Source organism: Cydia strobilella, chromosome 13 (genome assembly GCF_947568885.1).
Source record: "Cydia strobilella chromosome 13, ilCydStro3.1, whole genome shotgun sequence".
Lineage (NCBI taxonomy): Eukaryota > Metazoa > Arthropoda > Insecta > Lepidoptera > Tortricidae > Cydia > Cydia strobilella.
In genome coordinates, this window is record NC_086053.1 from 9,964,771 (window position 1) to 9,985,741 (window position 20,971).

Below are 20,971 nucleotides of genomic sequence, written 5' to 3' on the forward strand. Positions count from 1 at the left end.
TGCAATAAGGTTATACAGGTAAAAAACTTTACTAAAGCCTTCTTGCATTGCGTGAGTGAAATGTTCAAAGAGGGAGTTTAGGGTCCCTTTTTATTGTTCGTAAATAACTTAAACGGTGGCCTGTAGCAAAAAAAGTTCTATTACATAAGTAATGTACATGAAATTTTCTACAAAAAAGATTTAAGTAAGTAGTACACTTTTTCGCTAGGATCATTATTTTAAAATATGTGCCATTTTCAATCAAAAGGGTACTTATTGTCGCTTGTCAGTAAGGCGCTATTTCCATATAGCTTCAATTAGAAATCAACCTTATCAACAAGCGACAATGTGGTACCTTTTAGTTGAAAACGTCACATATATTAAAGTGGGAAAGTTACCTATAATTTATTCTAAGGTCGTTTTTTTTAGTTTCTCGTAAATAAGTCCTAAATGGTAGCCCATAGCAAAAAATAGTCTTGTACGTAAATAATATGTATAAAATTTCCTACAAAATAGATATATACAGGGTGTCCCAAAAATATCACATCAAACTGACACTGGAGGGTAGGACCTACCATGGACCTACCCTAAAATGATGCCTTATGAACCGATTTTGCATGTACAACCACCCTTAAAGTTTATACTTAGTTTATTATGCTCATTATTTTTGTATGTAGGTATTCATCATCATAATCATCATAATATATTTATTGTGACTATAGGTAAAAAAAAAGGTGTTACATTTTATGGGTACTAAAACCATAGCCTACCATCTTAATGGCGTACAATATTTCTTAAAGCTAACAATAATATTTAATGTCAAAAGATAACATAATTAGTACCTATATTAACATAATTATATTTGGCTAAGCATAATAAATTATAACTAAGACTAATTGACAATCAGTTTAAAGTAGACATTTTTTATATAATAGTATTTAATTATAAGCACCCTTTATTATTTAAAAAGTCATTAACCGTGTAAAACATTCTATGCAGTAACCATTCATTTATTTTCCTTTTAAATTTGTTATCATCAAAGGATTTAAATTCGTCTGGAATACAATTAAATATTTTAATTGCCATGAAATAAATACTGTTCTTATAGAAGACAGTGCGTGGGCAATGAATACTAGCCAATTTATGATTGTTTCGACAATTTCTATTATACCTGGCTACTTTTTCAAACAGTTGTAGGTGTATTTTAACAAACATCGCCACCTCTTTAATATAAAGACATGGTAGCGGTAATATCTTATATCTAACAAACAATGGCCTGCAAGAGTCACGTTGGGATGCACCATACAGAGCCCTAACACATTGTTTTTGAGCTTTGAATGCCTTCAGCCAGTTCGTGGAATTCCCCCAAAAAATAATGCCATAGCAAAGCAACGACTGAACGTATCCAAAATACGCAAGAATTCCCTCTTTTTCTGATGTGCTATGTACAACTCTACGAAGAGGATATATAAACCTAGAAAGCTTCGCACACAGATCCTCTATATGTAATTTCCAATTGCAATTGTTGTCGATTAACAATCCAAGAAATCTCGAATTGTTTGTTATAGCAATAGATTCTGTGTTATAGTTTATGTCAATTGGTAATGATGATCTATATCCGGAATGAAATTGAACTACGTGCGTCTTTGATATATTAATGTTCAATTCATTAATATTTAGCCATTCAACAATTATTTAGTATTTTTGCACATTGTAGTTTTTCCTCAGTCACCCGTTGACCACGAACGCTGTTAAGGGTTCGAAGCGTCGGGATGTATTACAAATTCAATATAGGCGGTATAATCCGTTTTCAGTTTTATTTCATGAATAACTATCGCGGTAACCGAAGACAATATAATGGATACCTAACCCAGGAAACCAATTCCGTGCTAGGAAGTGCCGAAGGTCTCTGACGGATTGTGACTGATCTGATTGGCAAACTTCCAGTATACTTATGACCTATTCCATAGGTATGAGTAGTGAGACCTTCAACGTGTATAGTATGATAAAAGCAATCATAGGTCTAACAGTTAATCTCAGGCAGTTGGTAAAGAAGTAGTGCGGTAATTTTCTAGTAAAAGGTAGCCGAGTTTTGTGACTAAAAATAGTTTATACTTATATTACATTTCTACTTAACACAATACAAATCAGCTTCATGCGGCCAAGCCTTGAACCAGACCCTAGCTGACCATACATACCTTCTTACCAACCGCCTCAGTTAAACGGTAGACATAACTATACCTAAAATATTTTATATTCATTGATTGACAGAAATTGTTTTACAGAATCCTAAAATCATTCATTCATTCACAGTGCAGCGACAAGATAGGTATAAAAAAAAGGTGTACATCGTTTTATCTGCACGGCAGTTCCACTTTACGGGAACACAGGACGACTGCACCAAACTGTTTGTCATCGTTAAAGAGTTCGCAAAATTGTATTGTATGGATAGTTTCATAGTAAACTGCCGCGGTGCGCCGGGTGACGTTGTTCAGTCTGTCAATTGCGGATGGTGCAACGGGCACTAAGTTCACGTTAAGAAAATTCACGAGTTACTATAAAGTTTTACGACTTGACCATTAAAAACTGATTGAATGTGGGTCATCGTGGTCATCGTACAAAAAGGTATACTTATTAAAAATAAATAAAATACTTAAGTAATTTTGAAAGCTTTTAAAATCTTTAACGATGAAATAAAACTATGAAAACGGATTATATCGCTATATATCGCGTATATATATATATATCTTTACTTGAAAATAATTGTAGTGTATAACTAGCCTTATGAACCGACTTTGCATGTACAACCAGCCTTAAAGTTTATAATCTATGATGGTTCATTAGTTTTAGTATGTGGGTATTTTTTGCACTGTTAATTTTTCCTCAGTCACCCGTTGAGCACGAACGCTGTAAAGGGTTCGAAACGTCGGGATGTATTATAAATTCAATATACGCGATATAATACGTTTTCATAGTTTTATTTCATGAGTAACTATCGCGGTAACCGAAGACAATATTATCATTAACTATGTCAAAATGTCAATAACGATAAGAATCTTTCGAAATTCAAACTCAATTCACAATCGGAATTTTACGAGCTAAAGTAAATTAAGTACGTAATTTACAATCACACCAAGAAAGTGAAGGGAGGAGCAATAAAAAACAATGCGAATTATTTCAATTTTTATTAAAAATAAATTATTGTAGCAACTTGCACCAATAACAACAAAATTTTGATTTGAACAACATGAAACGCGCCCGGCGTTCCGCCCAAAGCTGAACCAATCGGATAGCATACACGATACAAAATTATACTAACAAAGTGCGAATATTTTGACCTATACATGTTTAACATTTCAATTAGTTTAAGGAGATATACGGCCAACTTCTACTTTTAAACTATCGACTGACTTGCTTTCGAATATAACTATTATTTAATTTTTACGATTGTAATATAGGTAAAAACAAAAATATACTATACCACTCAATTTAAAAATAAGGCAGTCGATAGTTTAATAATGATCAAACATAAAGAGATTCACCCACTAGTCACACAGTTTACTTAAATCCATATCAGCAATATTTATATAGAAAGAAATTTCTAAATAAAAATATAGGTACAGGATGGCCAAATAACAGGTATACACTCTAGTTGTACTTCTATTCTATGAAATATAAAAACTATTAAGTATTTTTTGTTATATATAATATTCAGGGCCGGCAGTTAAACATGGAAAATAACGTCTGACAAATGTTCACCTCTAGCAGCATGGCAGATGTGAACCCTTTTCATCGCGTTGTTCATCACATTTTCACATATTTCCTGAGTTATCTCAGTGACTGTGTCTCGAATATTTTGTTTTAATTGCTGAAGGTTCATTGGCCTATTAGCATTGACACGTCCCTTTAGATAGCCCCACAGAAAAAGGCTGTTAAATCAGACGATCTTGGGAGCCAATCAATGTCACCGTTTCTCGAATTTTCCGCAATTTTCTTAGTTTCCGCAATATATGACTGGGATTAAAACACGTTGTTCCGTCGTAAAAAGCTCCAAAACAAAGTTGCCGTATCTACACAAAGTCATTTTCATGCAGCAACTGGCATATTTACCGTCAAAACAAAATGGCGGCAAAAAAAGTTGTATACCTCCTAGTTGGCTAAACTGTACATACCGTCGTCAACTGATATTTTTTTTTGTTGCAAAAACATAAAACGTCCACCGATGGACAGTTAAGCGCTTGTTGCTGTTAGTATTTACGTAACTTTTGCCTCTTAGTTTTTGTTGTTTTTTCTGTACAAATGTTATCATAAGTACTTTGCATCTATTTTTGTGTTTAACTAACCAACTGCTTTTGTTCTCAAAATACGCTGAGGCTGATCCATGTTATTTTATAATCGTAGACAGTAAATACGCCGGATATAAACACCCAAAAATGGTTGCAATACAGTACGCAGTAACTTTTGTTGAAGGACTTGGTAGAAGGCACAGCTCAAAATACGAGTATTCCCTACTTACATTACTTTACAAGGTCATCATATGTATATTGATTTCATTTACTGAAAATAAGCTGTAAAATTCATGGTAAGTTACAAATAAGTTTCCAAAATTGTATGTGCATAATTATGGCCTATTAAACAATTTAAAATTAAGCGCCCATTTTACAATTTTTAAATAGGTTTTCCGATATCTTTAAATCCCATCAAGGATATCCCTGCAACATTTTATAGCAGTTATTTTTCAGAAAAATAAAACTTCTACATCATATTTAAATACCGCAAGCTAAACGCGCTGTCAAAATGAAATTTTTCTATGTATAAATTTATTACAATTTGTATTACGAGTATAATGTGACTCTAAGCAGTGAATATTGTTTCCAAAAATGTTACAGCTAAAATTTGGGCATTAGTCTTTTTTAATTCTTTTGAGTAAGTCGCAGTCGCAGTACCTCTTAACATGTATAATATGTATAGTTGTGTGCTCACTTTTTTCCTTTAACGTTGAATTGCCACGACAATATATTACCCTCTATAGCTATAAAAAAGCCTACCTATAGGATAACTTTCTTTAACGACAAAAGTCCACTTCAATCAAATTTGCCATGACATACAAACCTCAAAAACAAGTATGGCTTTGTTTTGGAAAAGGGTTATTTCACATCAAATTCAGTTAAAGTGAAGATTCTCATACATTTACTAACCTGTCAAAAGTATTGCTTAAGACTTTATTTAATTCATTTTAATAAATCTATTCTTATTGTTAATGAATTGCATATCACTGAAGTAATTGATTATTTATGTTCTAAGGATAGTCTTGAAAGGTACAATGCCGAGATTAACAGATGACACTAAGATTGATATATTATAGGTGAGTACAGTTTCTCTTTTTCTTTCATGTATTATAATGATGCCTCATTAAAATTCGGACGGTTTTTCAAAACTTCTGTCTATTAATGAAATCAATTACCAGGCCGCCATCATACCTACCGACGATTTTGAGTATGCACTAGTCTTTACTTGATTTGCTGGAGATCACCAGAAAGATACAAAAGCGATGAAAGACATTAATTGACTGTCCTAGGCACAACGCTCCTCATTATTGCTATCAAAAGGAAAATAGATGTAATACCAAACGATCAGGATCTACATTGGCTTAAAAATTCTTCATTTTGCCTAAGTGAATTGTTTTTGACGAAGTACCTCGTGATCATTTCGAAGCAATTAAAAAAATAGCATTAAATACTGTCACAACACTTTTCCATGACACCGCCATTCTGATTTACGCTTATCAAGAGTAAAACGATATTATTAAGAAAGTGAAAAGTGACTAAAATTATAAATTATAAACAACACATTGTACTGTGATAGGATACTAAAGAGCATAGTGATGTTATACACCACAGTTTAGTCTAATGACCTGGACTGTTTTAATAAAACAGATGTTCTTATAGCGGTGTGTTCACTTACGTCTAATAATATCTTTATTTTATTTTATTATCAAACTTCTATTTTATTAAAACAGCCCAGTGTAGCTGCAACGTCACAAATAGTTTGTGATAAATATAATTATCTAGTGTATTGTACGATAGTGTTATTCGAGCTGTTTATACATGTCCTCTATCTGGGGTTTGAAGTAGTTCCTGATCTCTGTCCTCTTCGCCTTCATGGTGGGTGTCAGTAGGCCGTTTTGCACTGAGAATGGATCTGGGTGCAGGTAGATGTCCTTTACCTGTAAATGAAAAACATCATGTTTTAAGCGGGTAAATTTTTCAAGAGGGGGTTTTTTCGACATTTGTATGGTAATTTTAATGTATGGGTTATTTTAAACATATATTTTATAACAAAATGTATAGCAGTTTATTAGCACAAGAAAACAAGAACAAGAATAGAAAGTCAACAACAACGTCAATCACATTTTGCATGTCGCCGTCGGCCAGGATTACAGTAAGAAGGTTTATACTACTTGACAGAAATTAAACCTAAGAATTTTTTAATTTTTGAAAAATCAGATTTCAATCATCGTTTTAGGAAGGGTTTATAAAACAACATATGTTTTTTGTTGTACTGTACGATGCACCACTCTATTTTTAGTTAGGTAGATAGGGACGTTTAAATATCGACATTTGTATGGCACTACTCAGCCATTTGTAAGGCGCATTTGACATGTAAATGGCATTTTTTTGACATTATATGGCAGTAAGAAAATTATTATGGCACCATTTATTATTTTTGTGGCATTTGCAAGACCCTGACGACATTTGTATGGCACCTTTTCGACATTTTTATGGTCAAAGTAGCCGTGTTGCCATACAAATGTCGTTCAAGAAAATTAACTGTTTTTCGATCAAAAATTCCGTCATTGCGTCCACTACCATTGGAGATTGAAGCATAAGTAATGTACTATTGTATCGTTCATTAACATGTAATGGTAGATAAATAGACAAATCAGATCTAGGGAGGTATCCTTGAGTCATAACAAATACAGTGCCACGTGGGACAACGACAAAAAGGCGTTGCTGGTTTTAATAAATGACGCATTATTTTATATAAATAAGTAGATTGATTTTCTAAATAATTCTCTACATAAAGGTATCAAGTACATTTGATGATACGTTGCCTATATCCAAACTTGTTGTTTTTTTTTTGCCGAGCCAAACCGCACGTGGGAGACGTGAGATAGCAGTAAATTTCGCCCTTTTAGAGTTTGAAAATTGACCCAAAAAGGCTTTACCTTAATGTTTAAATTTGAAGAAAAATTAAATATTTAAATTTAGAAAAAAAAGAAACAAAATTTTAAATCAATTCGTATGAGATTTGAATGTGTTAAGGTTGTCTTATCTTCTATAAATCGTACCGCATAGAGCACCTAGAAGATTTTACCAACAACTCGCACTTGTCTTCAGTTTTTTTTAGCCAATAATGAAGGACCTTCAGCGCAGGCTGGAATACAGCGGAGTGGCTCCATACAGAGCAAAACATCTCGGATCTCCGAGGGATCTCCCAGAGATCCTATTCAATATCAAAGGTTTGACAAGATTCCTTGAGGAGGGGCTGGTTGGACTAGCCTACCCCTCCAACCCCGTGTTGCGGAAACCTACCCGTAGTAAAATAAAAGGGCATCAGCACTGACCTGCTCGAAGGTCTTGAGCGAGGCGTTGCGGCCCCACTGCAGCATGTCGTCGAGGATCATCTTCTTGACGGTGGGGTTATCGCACAGCGCCGAGAACGTGCCCTTGATGCCACGCTCCAGCGCCCAGCACTTCACCACGTCCACGTCGGGCACCACGACCGCCACTATGCACGACTGGAAACACGTGTATGTAACATCATCTCTACATTCATGGCTTAAAAGTTGAATCCTAATGGATAATATCACATTGAAATATGAGCTCTATTTCTTTTATTATTTGTGCTACATCACGACACCAAGACAATGGGAAATTGTGATGAATTACCCATTTCTTTGGAATGGAGAGGTTTAACCCCTAGCCGGGGACGCGATATTGCGTCGGCAGAAAAGTAACCACAAACGCGATTTCATGGAAAATGTATGAAAAGTCATAAATCCTATGGATTTGGAAGTGTTTGACATTGTCTATGACTGAGGCACGACTTTTTTTTATACTACGTCGGTGGCAATCAAGCATACGGCCCGCCTGATGGTAAGCAGTTACCGTAGCCTATGGACGACTGCAACACCAGAGATGTTACATGCGCGTTGCCGACCCTTTAAAAACTAGTTAATGCGAAACCATTGACTATAAAATACTACTATGAAGTGCTAAGTAAAATAATAAGAAATACAAATTACCTTCAATGATTCTCCATGAACAAATATTTGTTCGACATATTGACTTCTTATGTAAATATTTTCTATTTTCTCAGGAACTATGTATTCGCCTTGTGACAGTTTGAAAATGTGTTTTCTCCTGTCAATGATTTTCAAGGTGCCATTCTGAAAGAAAGTAAAAACAATAAGCACTTAGGTAAATAAAGTATTCGACAAACTTAAAATCTAAAAAAATGTTTTTTTCTAAATGTTTCAAAACAGGCCAGTCACACGTTTTTTTAAAGTACCTACAAGGTCCTAAAACGCGTGTCACAGTCACACCCGGCACACACAGTAACTCCACCTCGAGCGCATCATATAAAGTGGAGTAACTCACCGGCAGCCACTTGCCGATGTCGCCAGTGTGGTGCCAACCGTCGTGGTCAATGACCTCGCCAGTCTTCTCGGGCTCCTTGAAGTAGCCCTTGAACACGTTGGCGCCCTGCACGCACACTTCGCCGTGCCCCTGCGCCGCGTAGTACTCCATTTCGGGCACGTCCACAAGCTGTGAATAATCAAATGATTAGATCACACGTCGCGATAAGCCTTCAAAGGAAACCCCCAGAATGAATTATAAGTGGATTGTTATTTCCATTAACAACCGTACGGCAACAGCCAACTGCTGTTTTGTTACAGGTAAAACATCTTAAGAGATCGGATCTCAAATAAAACGCCCTAATCTTTACCGCAACTTGCTACTACAGGCTTCGTTTTCTGGAAACTGTTCTGTTATGGTAAGTTTGAGTTTTTTTAACAATATTTTCCTACTTGCACCTTATTGCCTAGTTTGACATTGTGTTTCTCTGTTCACTATGGCCTAGCTGCACTAAGCAACAGGTCAATTTATTTTAAATAAGTAATCTAATTTACCTTCACTTTGTTACAAGCGACGGGAGGCCCGACATGTTCAGGCACGTGGTCGCCCTGAACGGTTAGAGTCACCGGCGCGGTGCATTCCGTCTGACCGTAGCCTTCCACGATCTGAAAAACAATGATGTTATAAACTCAAATACCTACAAAAGCTGACCAAGCCTTCTAAAAGCCGAGGCCGGATTCTAACCGACGTCTTTAGATTTCGCGGTTAACGCCGTAACGGCCATAACCCTTAGGGCATCCGTAGTTCATGATGGACCCAACGTTACTTTTTCGAGTATAATTATGTAAACTTAAAAACCTTGACCATACTTTAAAAGACGAGGAGTACGAGTAGGTATCCGAATCACTTATCACAATAGTTTTGCTATACAAATAAATCTATTTTTCAGTTTACCTAGTCTACATCAATTTATTACTTTTACGATTGAGACATTACGAGTACATTGTATTATTGAAGACTAATACAAAGAAACTTAATTTTCCAACTATTTCGAAGTAGCATTTTGTTCTGGTACTGAACTCAACAAAGAGAACGATAAAAATTCTTACGTATGTAGGTAGAGTACCTATTTCACAGCATGTATCATGAGAAACGTTTATACTACGCCATTACGAATTAGAAGGAATGCTTTCAAAGTCAAGTTGATTCACTAAGAGCAGGTTTCAAGATCAGAGTAAAGTCGGTATATATTTATTGCCGGATTATCTATTCTTAGATAAGTAGATATTACTTGCGATTCAAAATATTATGACTGTAAAGATATTCCAGATATACTAAAGTAATGTTTATTTTAGCGTCTTCATGACCACGGGCGTTGAGAACTCCGGTAGTTTTCCTTAATATAAACCGCATGACCTTTATAATGTATTTACTCAATTATACAAACCTAACTACTATATCATAAAAATAATATTGATCAAATATCTGGTCCATAGTAACCAACTATTTATTTTGATAATATTACTGGTAACTGGATAATCAGTAATGTCAGTTTCAACGTACAATTTATGGTTTTCAAAAGCACTATCTAGAGTCTAGACTATCTAATTCAAGACCGCAACTAATTATAATGTTACTATTTTTATCTATGCATCTTTAACGTAGGTATTTATTAAAATTAAAGCCACGGTAAAAGATGGAATGTGAGAATGAAGAGTATAGTCATGAGTTTTATGTAAGGGTAGGTATTAAAACATAGACGTTTTATTCTTGGCAGAAACTGAGTGGGTTGTGGAGGAAGTGGCATAATTTTATGCAGTCTGACGTTAATGTGTACAAATATTAAACAATCACATAGCAGGCGGATTGCTTCAAACTTTTAGTGAAGTGGAAATAAATAGGTAGGTACATTATGGTTAAGTACATAAAAGATATCACGTAACGTGATGACGTGATATGCAGTCAAGCGGTTTCTGTGCCAGTTCGTATTAGGTACCGTGATAAAATACGTACCGGCATCTCATACTCGTATTATTGTCACTGTGACAAGATACGGTATGAAGTGGTTAAAAAATCATATTCCTTGACCGCGAAGGTGAAAGTGGTCGTTCATCTGACCGAAAAGTTTTGGGATAGTTAGTCCCCTATATCTGAAGAAAATAATAATGATATTTACCAGGCAGCCTAGGGCACAGCGCGCGAAGGTGAGCACGTTGCCGGCGAGCGGCGCCGACCCCACCACCATGATGCGCAGCCGCCCGCCCATGCCCTCGCGCACCTTGCGGAACACCAGCTTGTCCCAGATCGAGTCCCCGCGGATGATGCCCCTGCCATCAAACAATGGTGAATCAGCAACATGTTTCATGCAGTCCAGGAGCGATATTCCGATTATGTTATAATATACGATCGCTCGCACTTATTCCACGCGAGATGTACTGTGACTGTGAGTCGTGTGAAGGTCATATCAATAACAGTTGAGTTTAAAAAAAACCGGCCAAGTGCGAGTCGGACTCGCGTTCCAAGGGTTCCGTATATTACACAATTTAAGCAATGTATTTTGTATGTGAAACGTGAGTGAAATGTCTTTAAAAAACCCGTAGGGGTCGGATCAAAAACTAAGTAATTAAGCCCGACTCACGCTTGACTGCGATTTCTAATAGGTTTTCCTGTAATGTATAGGTTGTTATCTATTTTGTTTATTTTTTTCAAAATTTTAGAACCAGTAGTTTCGGAGATAAAGCCCCCCTTTATCTCCGAAACTACTGGGTCTAAAAATGGTCATTATTTGCCTATTTTCTTGAATAACTTCTAAATTATTTATCGTAAAACTATAAAGAAAATATATTTGAGATTCCCACAATGAGCTCTTTCATTTAATATATAACAAGATATAGACTGAAAAACTTTATTTTTTAATTTTTTCATTTACCATTTTTATTCATTTTTTATTTATTTATAAGTGGCCCCCATGTTTAAAATTCATTTATTTGCGTTACATGTCCGTCTTTGGGTCACAATCGTACATATGTATACCAAATTTCAACTTAATTGGTCCAGTAGTTTCGGAGAAAACAGGCTGTGACAGACGGACAGACAGACAGACAGACAGACAGACAGACGCACGAGTGATCCTATAAGGGTCCGTTTTTTCCTTTTGAGGTACGGAACCCTAAAAATAACTATACAAGAGAACGGCTTTCCGGAAAGATAAAGGAAGCAATTTATAGCTGAAACTGTAATAGAATTTTTAACTCAAAAAGTAAGATCCAAAGACTATGAGCTTTGTGGGCACATTGATCAGCAGGTGTCTGAGATCGTCGCTAATCTATGAAAACCGTCTTATGTCTTCGCTGTAAATACCCTGTTCCTACCATGCATGTACCATAAACAGTATATAAAGCATTCACAGACTTACGTCTTCAAGTCTGATTCTTTCGTATACAAAGCCATGTTGAAGAGCAACATCTTAATCTTACAGCTGGAGATCTGTTAACACTGTGGACAGCGACCACTCTTCCCTTTATATACAATTAACTGACTATAATACCTCTTCAACTCTGATTCCTTCGCAGACAAAGCCATGTTGAACAGCATCTTCTTGATCTTGGAGCTGGAGATTTCCGACTGGGCCTTGTCGTACAGGCGGTTGAGGAGCCGTGGCACCGCGGGCATCATCGTGGGCTTCAGGCACTGCAGGTCGTCGGCGAGCCGCCTGATGTCGCCGCTGTAGAAGCCGACAGCTCCTCCTACCATGTATACAGCATTCTGAAACCAGAGTTTACAATTTACATACTTTAGTTACCTATACAAAGTAGGTATGTTTCCGCCAGACTACAATAAACTAGAAGAACCGCAGTTTTTCTGATTAGAGATACAACGGATAGTTGTTTGGCCGGATATACCGGATACCGGATGTTTGACCTGACCATCGGCCGAATATTCAGTATTCGGCCGCCTAATATTCAGTATCCGGCCGCCGAATATTCGGCCGGCGGAACTATACCTACATTTCGGTTTTTCAGGTGCGCATTGTGAAAGGTTTTGAACTGTTTCGTAGCGAACGTTCGCGCGGACTCATTTCTTTTCTAGGTTTGAAATGAGTGCGCGTGCATGTGAGTGGAATGTTAACATTTGTTTTTAAATAATAAACAAGAACAATTATGACTGTAATTGTTTCTTAAATCCAATTTTTTTACTCCGAAATCATGCAGTTACTATTAGGTATCCGGCCGGATATTAAAGTAAGGGCCGGTTAGGCTGGATACGGGATAGTAACCGAATATCCGGTGTATCCCTAGTTCTGACAGCGGCCATTTACAAATCATTGGGGAACCCAATGAACTCTAAACCCACCATCCCTACTCGACCTACGATTGTAAGTACGTCAGAGCAAGTAAAGAACCGTTTATCAACATGTCACTATTTCATTCTTTTTAAATGGGAAAATTACTGCCTTGGGTGAGACTTGAACTCACGGCCTCTGGATCAATACTGCAGCGCTCTGCCAACTGCACTTTCAATTTCTTCTAAGCTTAATAGCATCGGTCGCAGACGTTTCTGCTTGTTAAAAATGTTATGTTACTAATTCGTTCAAATTATTAAGGTTTGCGCATACTTTGATCGTTCCATTTCCAATCGACCGCTCGCTTATACAGGGTGACCAAAAAATAACTGCATTCCCGTTGCCAGGCAGGACTTATTTTTAGGCCATTCTGTATAATTTCTCAAAATAGAAAATTAAAAACCAAAGTTTTAATTAAATTCATGATTTCATTACACATCTGCCTTCAAGGTAGGAATGTTTGTTGACATAGTTTCAAATAAATGGTTTATGATTAGTAACCACTAATGATTAATAAACACTAATTAGATGACAGCTTAATGCAAACCGTGGAAACGAATGTTGAGAAACTGCCAAGTCACGGTTCATACAATTTGCTGCTGAACTTGAACAATGATAGGTATTTATTTATAGCACTATGCGTTAGCCACCCATTCGCAGTTGCATACACAATGATTGTCAACTATATGCATTGTAATTTTCCTCTTGACGATTTACAGATCCTAATCAGGTCAGTATCAGTCCGTAATTTTCCGATTATTATAAAAAATACTTATATACATATACTGACTGACCGAATTCCTATTACTTACCAGGTATACTATAAACTTTTTTTTTCTATCCACAGGTAGGTGCCGTATATATTGGTGCCTTGAAAAACAATCTTAGCAATGACTCACCTCACAGCATCGCTCCAGCATATGAGCGAGCGGCAGGAAGGAGATCATGACATCGGTCTTAGCGGGCCGGTGCTCGCCGAGCTGCATAATGACGCTGCACATGGACGCTACCACGTTCTCGTGGGTGAGCATCACGCCCTTGGGCATGCCCGTCGTGCCGGACGTGTAGCAAATCGTGCTAATGGTCTCGGGTTTCGGCGGCTGGAAATAGAATATCTATTGTTAAATTCAGTATTTTGGGCCCCAACATCGGGCCCTAAAGGCCTTGATTTCTACTCGTTCCGGTTTTGAATCACTCACGAAGTTCGATAACTTACAAAAATATTTCTTCGAAATCGAATCTATTCTATTACCAAGTCATTTCTAACAAACAGTTTAAATTATTTACATTGAAAACTATAGCTGCGGTTGGTTTATAGGAATGCTAATCCATTGTTAGCTCTCCAGTAAAGAAATGCAGAATAGAATGTTTTATTTATTTTTCTGTCTGGGAATGTACGAGACTAGAGACACAGGATTCTTTAATTCCCATCTGAGAGAACATAGGTTTCATTCTAGGGTATATATTCGTGTTCTGATTGCGCTGAAGCGCTGGTGGCCTAACGGTAAGTGCGTACGACTTTCAATCCGAAGGTCGCGGGTTAAAACCCCGGCTCGTACCAATGAGTTTTTCGGAACTCATGTACGAAATATCATTTGATATTTACCAGTCGCTTTTCGGTGAAGGAAAACATCGTGAGGAAACCGGACTAATCCCAATAAGGCCTAGTTTCCCCTCCGGGTTGGAAATTCAGATGGCAGTCGCTTTCGTAAAAACTAGTGCCTACGTCAATATACGGCATTATTTGTCAAGCGAACCCCTGGCTCCCATGAGCCATGGCAAAATGCCGGGAAAACGCGAGGAAGAAGAAGATATATGTGTTCTGATCTTTATACACAAGCAAGAAACTTTAATTTTTAGAAGTTTCAGCAGGGGGGTGTCACTGCGCAGTTTAGGTATATTTGGCCGGCGCACCGCCCGGGCAGGTGTATGGCAGTGGGCTGCCGCTCGCGCAAAATTGAAAATACGCAATGGCTTCGAATCCTAAATCGCAATCTAATCTGTATAAAAGATAATGTTCTGTTTACGGATGTCTGAATAAACGGAAGAACAAGGAAGCAAAAAAAAACATTTATTTTAAATTCCGGACTATATTGACCGACATATTTTCAAAGGAATAAGTACTTCTGTGGCATACCTACTTCCGTGAGAATCAGACATTCTATCTCCGGCTAAAAATTTTTTGTTTACAGAATCAACATTTGTAATTCCTACATATTTATCTTAAAAATAATAAATTTGTAGGTGTAGGTACAAAAACTTGTCAAGTGACAACCCCGTGCCGACACTCGCAGCTCGGTCATAAAACTGCGGCGCGCAAAGAAGATTCACGGTTCGTGCGCGGTTATAAGTTTCAATTTTACTTGCAGGCGGCGAGTGTAGGTATAATTTTGTACCTAAATCTGGTTTTTGTGAAGGAGTGATTTTCTGTACGGTAGTACTATTAGTTATTCTGTGGTTTCAGCCAAACTTGCCTGCTTAAAAGGCTCAGAGTACAAAATTAAAAACTTGTAACCATACTAGCTAGCTTCTGTCCGCGACTTCGTCGGCGTGAGATGCCTCAAACTATTTCCATACCGAATTTCATCAAAATAGGTTCAGCGGTTTAAAATGAAGGGGTACATACAGATAGGCAGACAGAGTTAGTTACCTGCGCATTTATAATATTAGTAGGAATCCCTACTATATCTAATCAGATAAATCACTCTTTATCTATATAATCAGATAAATCACTCTTTATCTAATCAGATAAATCACTTACGACACAAGGGTGATCCTTCTGCGCCCCCTGGAACTCGACGTCGCTGAACTTGATGATCTCCACGCCGCGACTCTTGGCGCGCTGGTGCGTGGAGGGCGACACCTGCTTGATGGTGACGAGCTTCCGCAGGCACCGCGGCGCCTGGTCGAGCAGCAGGTTCGCTTTCTTGTCGTCTTCGCAAACGACGAGCGACATGTCAGCTGGAAATATTCAAATATTGTTGTAGACAAAATTGAAAACACTTTTTTTAGTTACTTATTTATCGATACGACCTTATAGTTTACACTCGTGATATTTACGCGTAAAAAATCATTGATATTAAGACTTGAATTGTGCACTTAAACTTAGTACAGTCGCCATCAAATATATCGGAGCGACCAAGGCGCTCACAAATATCTGAACACGCCCCTATTGTCAAGACGTTGAGGGCGTGTTCAGATAATTTTGAACATCTTGGCTGCTCCGTCTCATATTATATTATAGTTGTCCCGGTTGCATCTTCAGCGACTATTTTGGACCCCGCAGACTCCGCAAAGTAATTTTATACTGTTATTTTATGATAAATATTTCAATCACACTTTCACAGTCATAGTTTCTGTAGAGTCAAGTCTATAGCAAAGCTAATAGTTTCGTAAAAGCCTTAAAACAAAAAGGTTCTGTTTAGCAATTTTTGATACTTATTATATTATTATTAATATATATTATATTATATATAAAAATTAAATTTAAATTGTAAATAAATTAAATCGCTATGTTAATCAAAAAATAAGTGAAGGAAACTACATAAGTATGTATTTTGTAAATACTTACTCTGATTAACAATAAAGGCACATGCGTTGGCTCCTAACGTGTCGTACAGTGGCACTATGACCATTGAATAACAATAGGCACCTTGTTCTGTCATGATCCATTCTGGACAATTCTGTGAGTATATACCTGAAAAAAAAAGCATTTATCCCAATACGATCAGTGAATAAATTACGTAACGTAACATCTAAAACCATATCCAAATACAAATGCGTTTAAGTATTTCAATAATTTTTTACAGTAAAGTTAACGACCAAAAAGTTAAAACTCCATGTTATATTAGACTTTAATATCCAAGGCTAAATCTGTTGGTGGTTGGCTTGATACCATCGAGAAAAATGTCCAAGAAAAATTTCTTACCTATAAATGTGTTTTGTCCCGGTGTAAGACCTTGACATAAAAGTCCTGATCCAAAGTTTTTCGCTCGCAGCAGGGTCTCATTGTAGTTCTGCCACACGTAAGGCTTATTTGGACTTTCCCTCCAACCGAGGCAGTTGCCATTATCTGTTGAGTAAATTAAACAAGCTTTTAACGTAAATTGGCCATAAAACCCTTTGCCTCCATTAAAGCAAGAATGTCGCGTACATTTATTATCCTGTTGATCTAAAAATGCATCTCAATGCAACACTGCTAAGGAACATTCCACGGACAAACCCGCTTAATTTTTTTCCGCAAAAAGGCTCGGAGGCAATAAGATAGCAAAAAACATTAATGGCTCGACTACTTCAGTAGCAATACGTTTAACTGTACCCAAGCCAGTTCGCCAATGAGGTTCATGTTCAATATTTTGTAATAAACGTGTATTATCGTATTTATCGTTAACGAGCGGAAACGTGGAGGGAAATGAGGTGGGCCCTAGAATTGTGCCCTGGGGCACTCCCTGCTTCGCAATTGTGAATTTTGCGGCGACGGCTGCAGGCAGTGAGTCACGACTGTGTATCTAATTGTAAGTATGAAGCTAAATTATGGGCCTCATATTCGTTAAGCAGAGTAGTAACTTTTTACCAAAGGTATCTCGAAAGATAACAATTGATTAGCAACTTTCAAAATAGGGTTAAAAGTAGAAACCCTCACTTGATTCTTTAACTCCTCGGCGGAAAGTTTCATACAGAGTGCGCGTATCTTCGTGAAGGTAACGGAGATATCGACCATTTTTTGCTTCTTTGTAGAATTTTGACACTCGGACCATTTCCGGACCCTGAAACAAAAGGAAAAAGATCGTTATAATGCCTGACAATAAAATAATATTTATTAAACTATTTTTAATTATACTATGGCTAGCACTTTATTAGAGGAAGAAATTTAATATAAAAGGTCACTAGCTTGAATCCGCACGACACAGAACTAATCAGTTGTAATCTCCTTAACGCAACTTGCAGCTGTAACCGGGTTATTTATAACCCCATTCACCTCGTCCAACATATGCCCAATGCAAATTTCAAATATTTTACGCTTCCATTGACCTCAAAAATGCAGCCAAACAAACTAACACCGAATATGTTACACAGAGCCACTAATACAACATGTAAATAACTCTCTGCTAACCCAATGACATTACGCGTTTGGCCTGGTAACTCAGTATTTTGAGTTGTAGTCTAAAGTTCTGAACTAATCTTACATGTTACGGTATATTACAGATAAATAGCTATTGCTGACAATGATAAATGGAACAACGAACGGGTCAAAGTCAGTTGTGGGAAAGATACAAACGATTTTGGCAAGCTGTTCATTAGATTATGAATAGGACATTACTTAGCGCGTGATTTCTTTATAGGTCATGGGGTTATTCAACTTTGATCTTGAAAGAACATTGCTTACTTTCTTATGCAACAGGTTTCTATTAATGCCTAGAATTCGTTTCAATCCGTTCAAAATGTAAACATGTTTTTCTATAAATTAGAGACACTTCTGTAAACTAGGAATAGATATCATTAGGTATAGTTTATATAACAGACTCCTTTTACATAAGAGGCGGGCGGTAATCCGATTCAATTTCGTGAAACAAAATTTAGGACGGATATAATACAATATATTTAATTAAGCTTGTTACAACTGTTTACTAGCAATGGGCTGCAGATCATTTATGCATTCATATGACATTCGCTATCGACCGTAAAAGCATTAGTTTCTCTTCGAATAGATATTTACAATAACGCAAGTATATCAGGAATGACATCAAGGAGTCAGTAGGTTAATAATGTTTAAACTTTACTTTTAAATACATGTAGTTGTAAATACATAGAAATAATAATTGATGACATGCTCATCATAACCAAGATCAGAAGATCAAGTTGCTTAAACTGTAAGGAAGTGGTCAACGGTTGCAAAGTTAAAAAAATGTGCCGACAGTAGTGAGTATTTTTAGCCGGTACAGTGACATGTTAAAGCGTGTGCGTTATTTCTGGAATCATTAGGCGAACGCCACTTAAATTTATAGAATAATTGAGTGAAATGACCTTGGGTGCTGAAAGCGAGTTGCATCGATGTCACTGCTATTTATTGCTCTTAAAACATATAGATTAGACAGTTCATATATATATTTGACTCTCATCTTAGCATTTATCCCGGTTGCACCCTATACTTCTGAACCCAGGGTCTGCTAGCAGTTCGTATACACTAGTGAATAGTCCTTACCACTAGTAAGATACATTATTATACATTGTAAAATACAGTTTACAGATTTTCTTCAGAACCAAAAACTATAAGGTAAAGCCTACTGAAGTTATCATTTCCAAGATGAGAATCGTGTGCATTTAAAATTGTTGGAAAATATTTAACGTATATTGCACATCTCAAATGAACTCCAACAACTAACCACTGTGATTTCCATCTTTATCATCATTATTATTTATGAGTATTGGTTCGTTAAAACATGCAGTTAGTTGTTGTTCATTGTTAGAATATGTTACGGTATGGATATGGGTAAAACTGTTATCATTTTACAAGAAACATTGGTCGGATTTTCTAAAAAAAAACAGGAAATTTTTGAGAAGGGCATTTCTGCAGAGTTGATCTTGGCATGTAAAAATACATATTATACAAGTCTCACAGAAATACGTGACATTGTGGACACGTTTGGCTGGAGTTCTATTTCCGCGTTGTATACGACGCTGAGGTTGAGTGTTAACACGGCGGCCCTATTGCCCGGACATTTTTATTTTGTTTATCCAGATTTATCGTTGAAGTTTTAATCTTAGTAGAAATTATTCGTTTCTGTTATTCGTGTAAAAAAAACGTGTGGACTATTCTGGCATGTCTACAAAGTATAAATAAATACCGAAATTATAAGGGGTAAAGATATAAGTACGTTGAGCGTGTGACTGACATCTAGCGATAGTCGCATAGCAACATATTTATCAATAAAATTAAAGCAAGTATTACTATAGGAGACTTCTAGCATGCTTGAATCATGGGACCACATGTAAGGCACGAATTCACGTGTCAATACGAGACTGTAACATAATTAAATGATTGGCAAGGATTCAGATGTCACAAGACATCGCCCTACTAGATAATGCATTGACGTCACACTAACAATGCGCGTGATGCATTGTTATTATTCAATTCACGTTGCAATGTAAAAAAGATTTATTGCATTTGATACATGAATTTTTGAAACTACATTCTGCATTGTATTGACAGATAAGTGTCACCACATGTTAACGTTCTGAAGTTTATATTTACGCATCGACCTCTTTAATTGTTGTTTACAAAAGTTGGACTATTTTGTTTATTTTGCACATTTGATCGAATACAATTATTATATCAATTATTACACTATAATTAATTAATCGGGTCAAAATTCTTTTCGTTGTCTTGTTCTGATCACTCTGTCACGCTTCTATTTATGTCTTTTATGAAATAAATAAAAAAGTTGAGTAATCTTTCATGTCATTCTAGCTGTAGAATATAATTCTCTTGAGAAAAATTAAAAATTAAATTTCACCCCATAAAAAAGCCCCACTCCGTCACATTTTTTGGGGACAAAAAACAAGACAACGAAAAGAATATTACAATGAAATCTAATTATTATAATTCTCGTATACTGTGACCGGTTTATGTAACAATTCGTCAACAGCTTTGTCATTTCATTAGCGACTACGACCATGATCTCCAATATTCAGAAAAATTATATTAATTCCCGTATACTCGTACTGTGACCGGTTTATGTAACAATTCGTCAACAGCTTGTCATTAGCGACTACGACCATGATCTTCTCCAATATTCACACAAATTATTTATAGGAACGACTGGCATGAGAATTACTCAACGGGAAGGAGGAATTCAGAAATATTTCAGCTGTCATGTGACTGCTTCGAGTCCATTGTTTGGACAAACATCATAAACGGCTCCGAGATTAACTGGCATGTCAATGTTTATGAGATAATCGAACGAACTAAATCTCTGAAACACATTAACAGTAATTTATGAATGAAACG

At 36.6% G+C, this 20,971-nt stretch overlaps 1 protein-coding gene and 1 long non-coding RNA gene across 8 annotated transcripts in view; one reads left to right on the forward strand and one right to left on the reverse strand.

The window, feature by feature from the left end:
* The window catches only part of LOC134746706 (uncharacterized), a 218,324-nt gene that overhangs the window by 67,632 nt on the left and 129,721 nt on the right, over positions 1 to 20,971 (forward strand). The window lies entirely within an intron of this gene.
* Positions 3,150 to 20,971, reverse strand: part of LOC134746648 (long-chain-fatty-acid--CoA ligase 5) — a 74,288-nt gene continuing 56,466 nt past the window's right edge. For all 7 annotated transcript variants that reach the window (XM_063681147.1, XM_063681145.1, XM_063681141.1 and 4 more), the window contains 12 exons: positions 17,606 to 17,729; positions 16,892 to 17,035; positions 16,535 to 16,660; positions 15,725 to 15,924; positions 13,863 to 14,063; positions 12,169 to 12,386; positions 10,798 to 10,948; positions 9,176 to 9,286; positions 8,643 to 8,810; positions 8,288 to 8,431; positions 7,607 to 7,780; positions 3,150 to 6,205 (listed from right to left, as the gene is read on the reverse strand). In XM_063681147.1, coding sequence (XP_063537217.1) covers positions 6,068 to 6,205; positions 7,607 to 7,780; positions 8,288 to 8,431; positions 8,643 to 8,810; positions 9,176 to 9,286; positions 10,798 to 10,948; positions 12,169 to 12,386; positions 13,863 to 14,063; positions 15,725 to 15,924; positions 16,535 to 16,660; positions 16,892 to 17,035; positions 17,606 to 17,729 — 1,899 coding nt within the window. In that variant the 3' untranslated portion in view covers positions 3,150 to 6,067. The remainder of the gene's footprint in view (positions 6,206 to 7,606; positions 7,781 to 8,287; positions 8,432 to 8,642; positions 8,811 to 9,175; positions 9,287 to 10,797; positions 10,949 to 12,168; positions 12,387 to 13,862; positions 14,064 to 15,724; positions 15,925 to 16,534; positions 16,661 to 16,891; positions 17,036 to 17,605; positions 17,730 to 20,971) is intronic.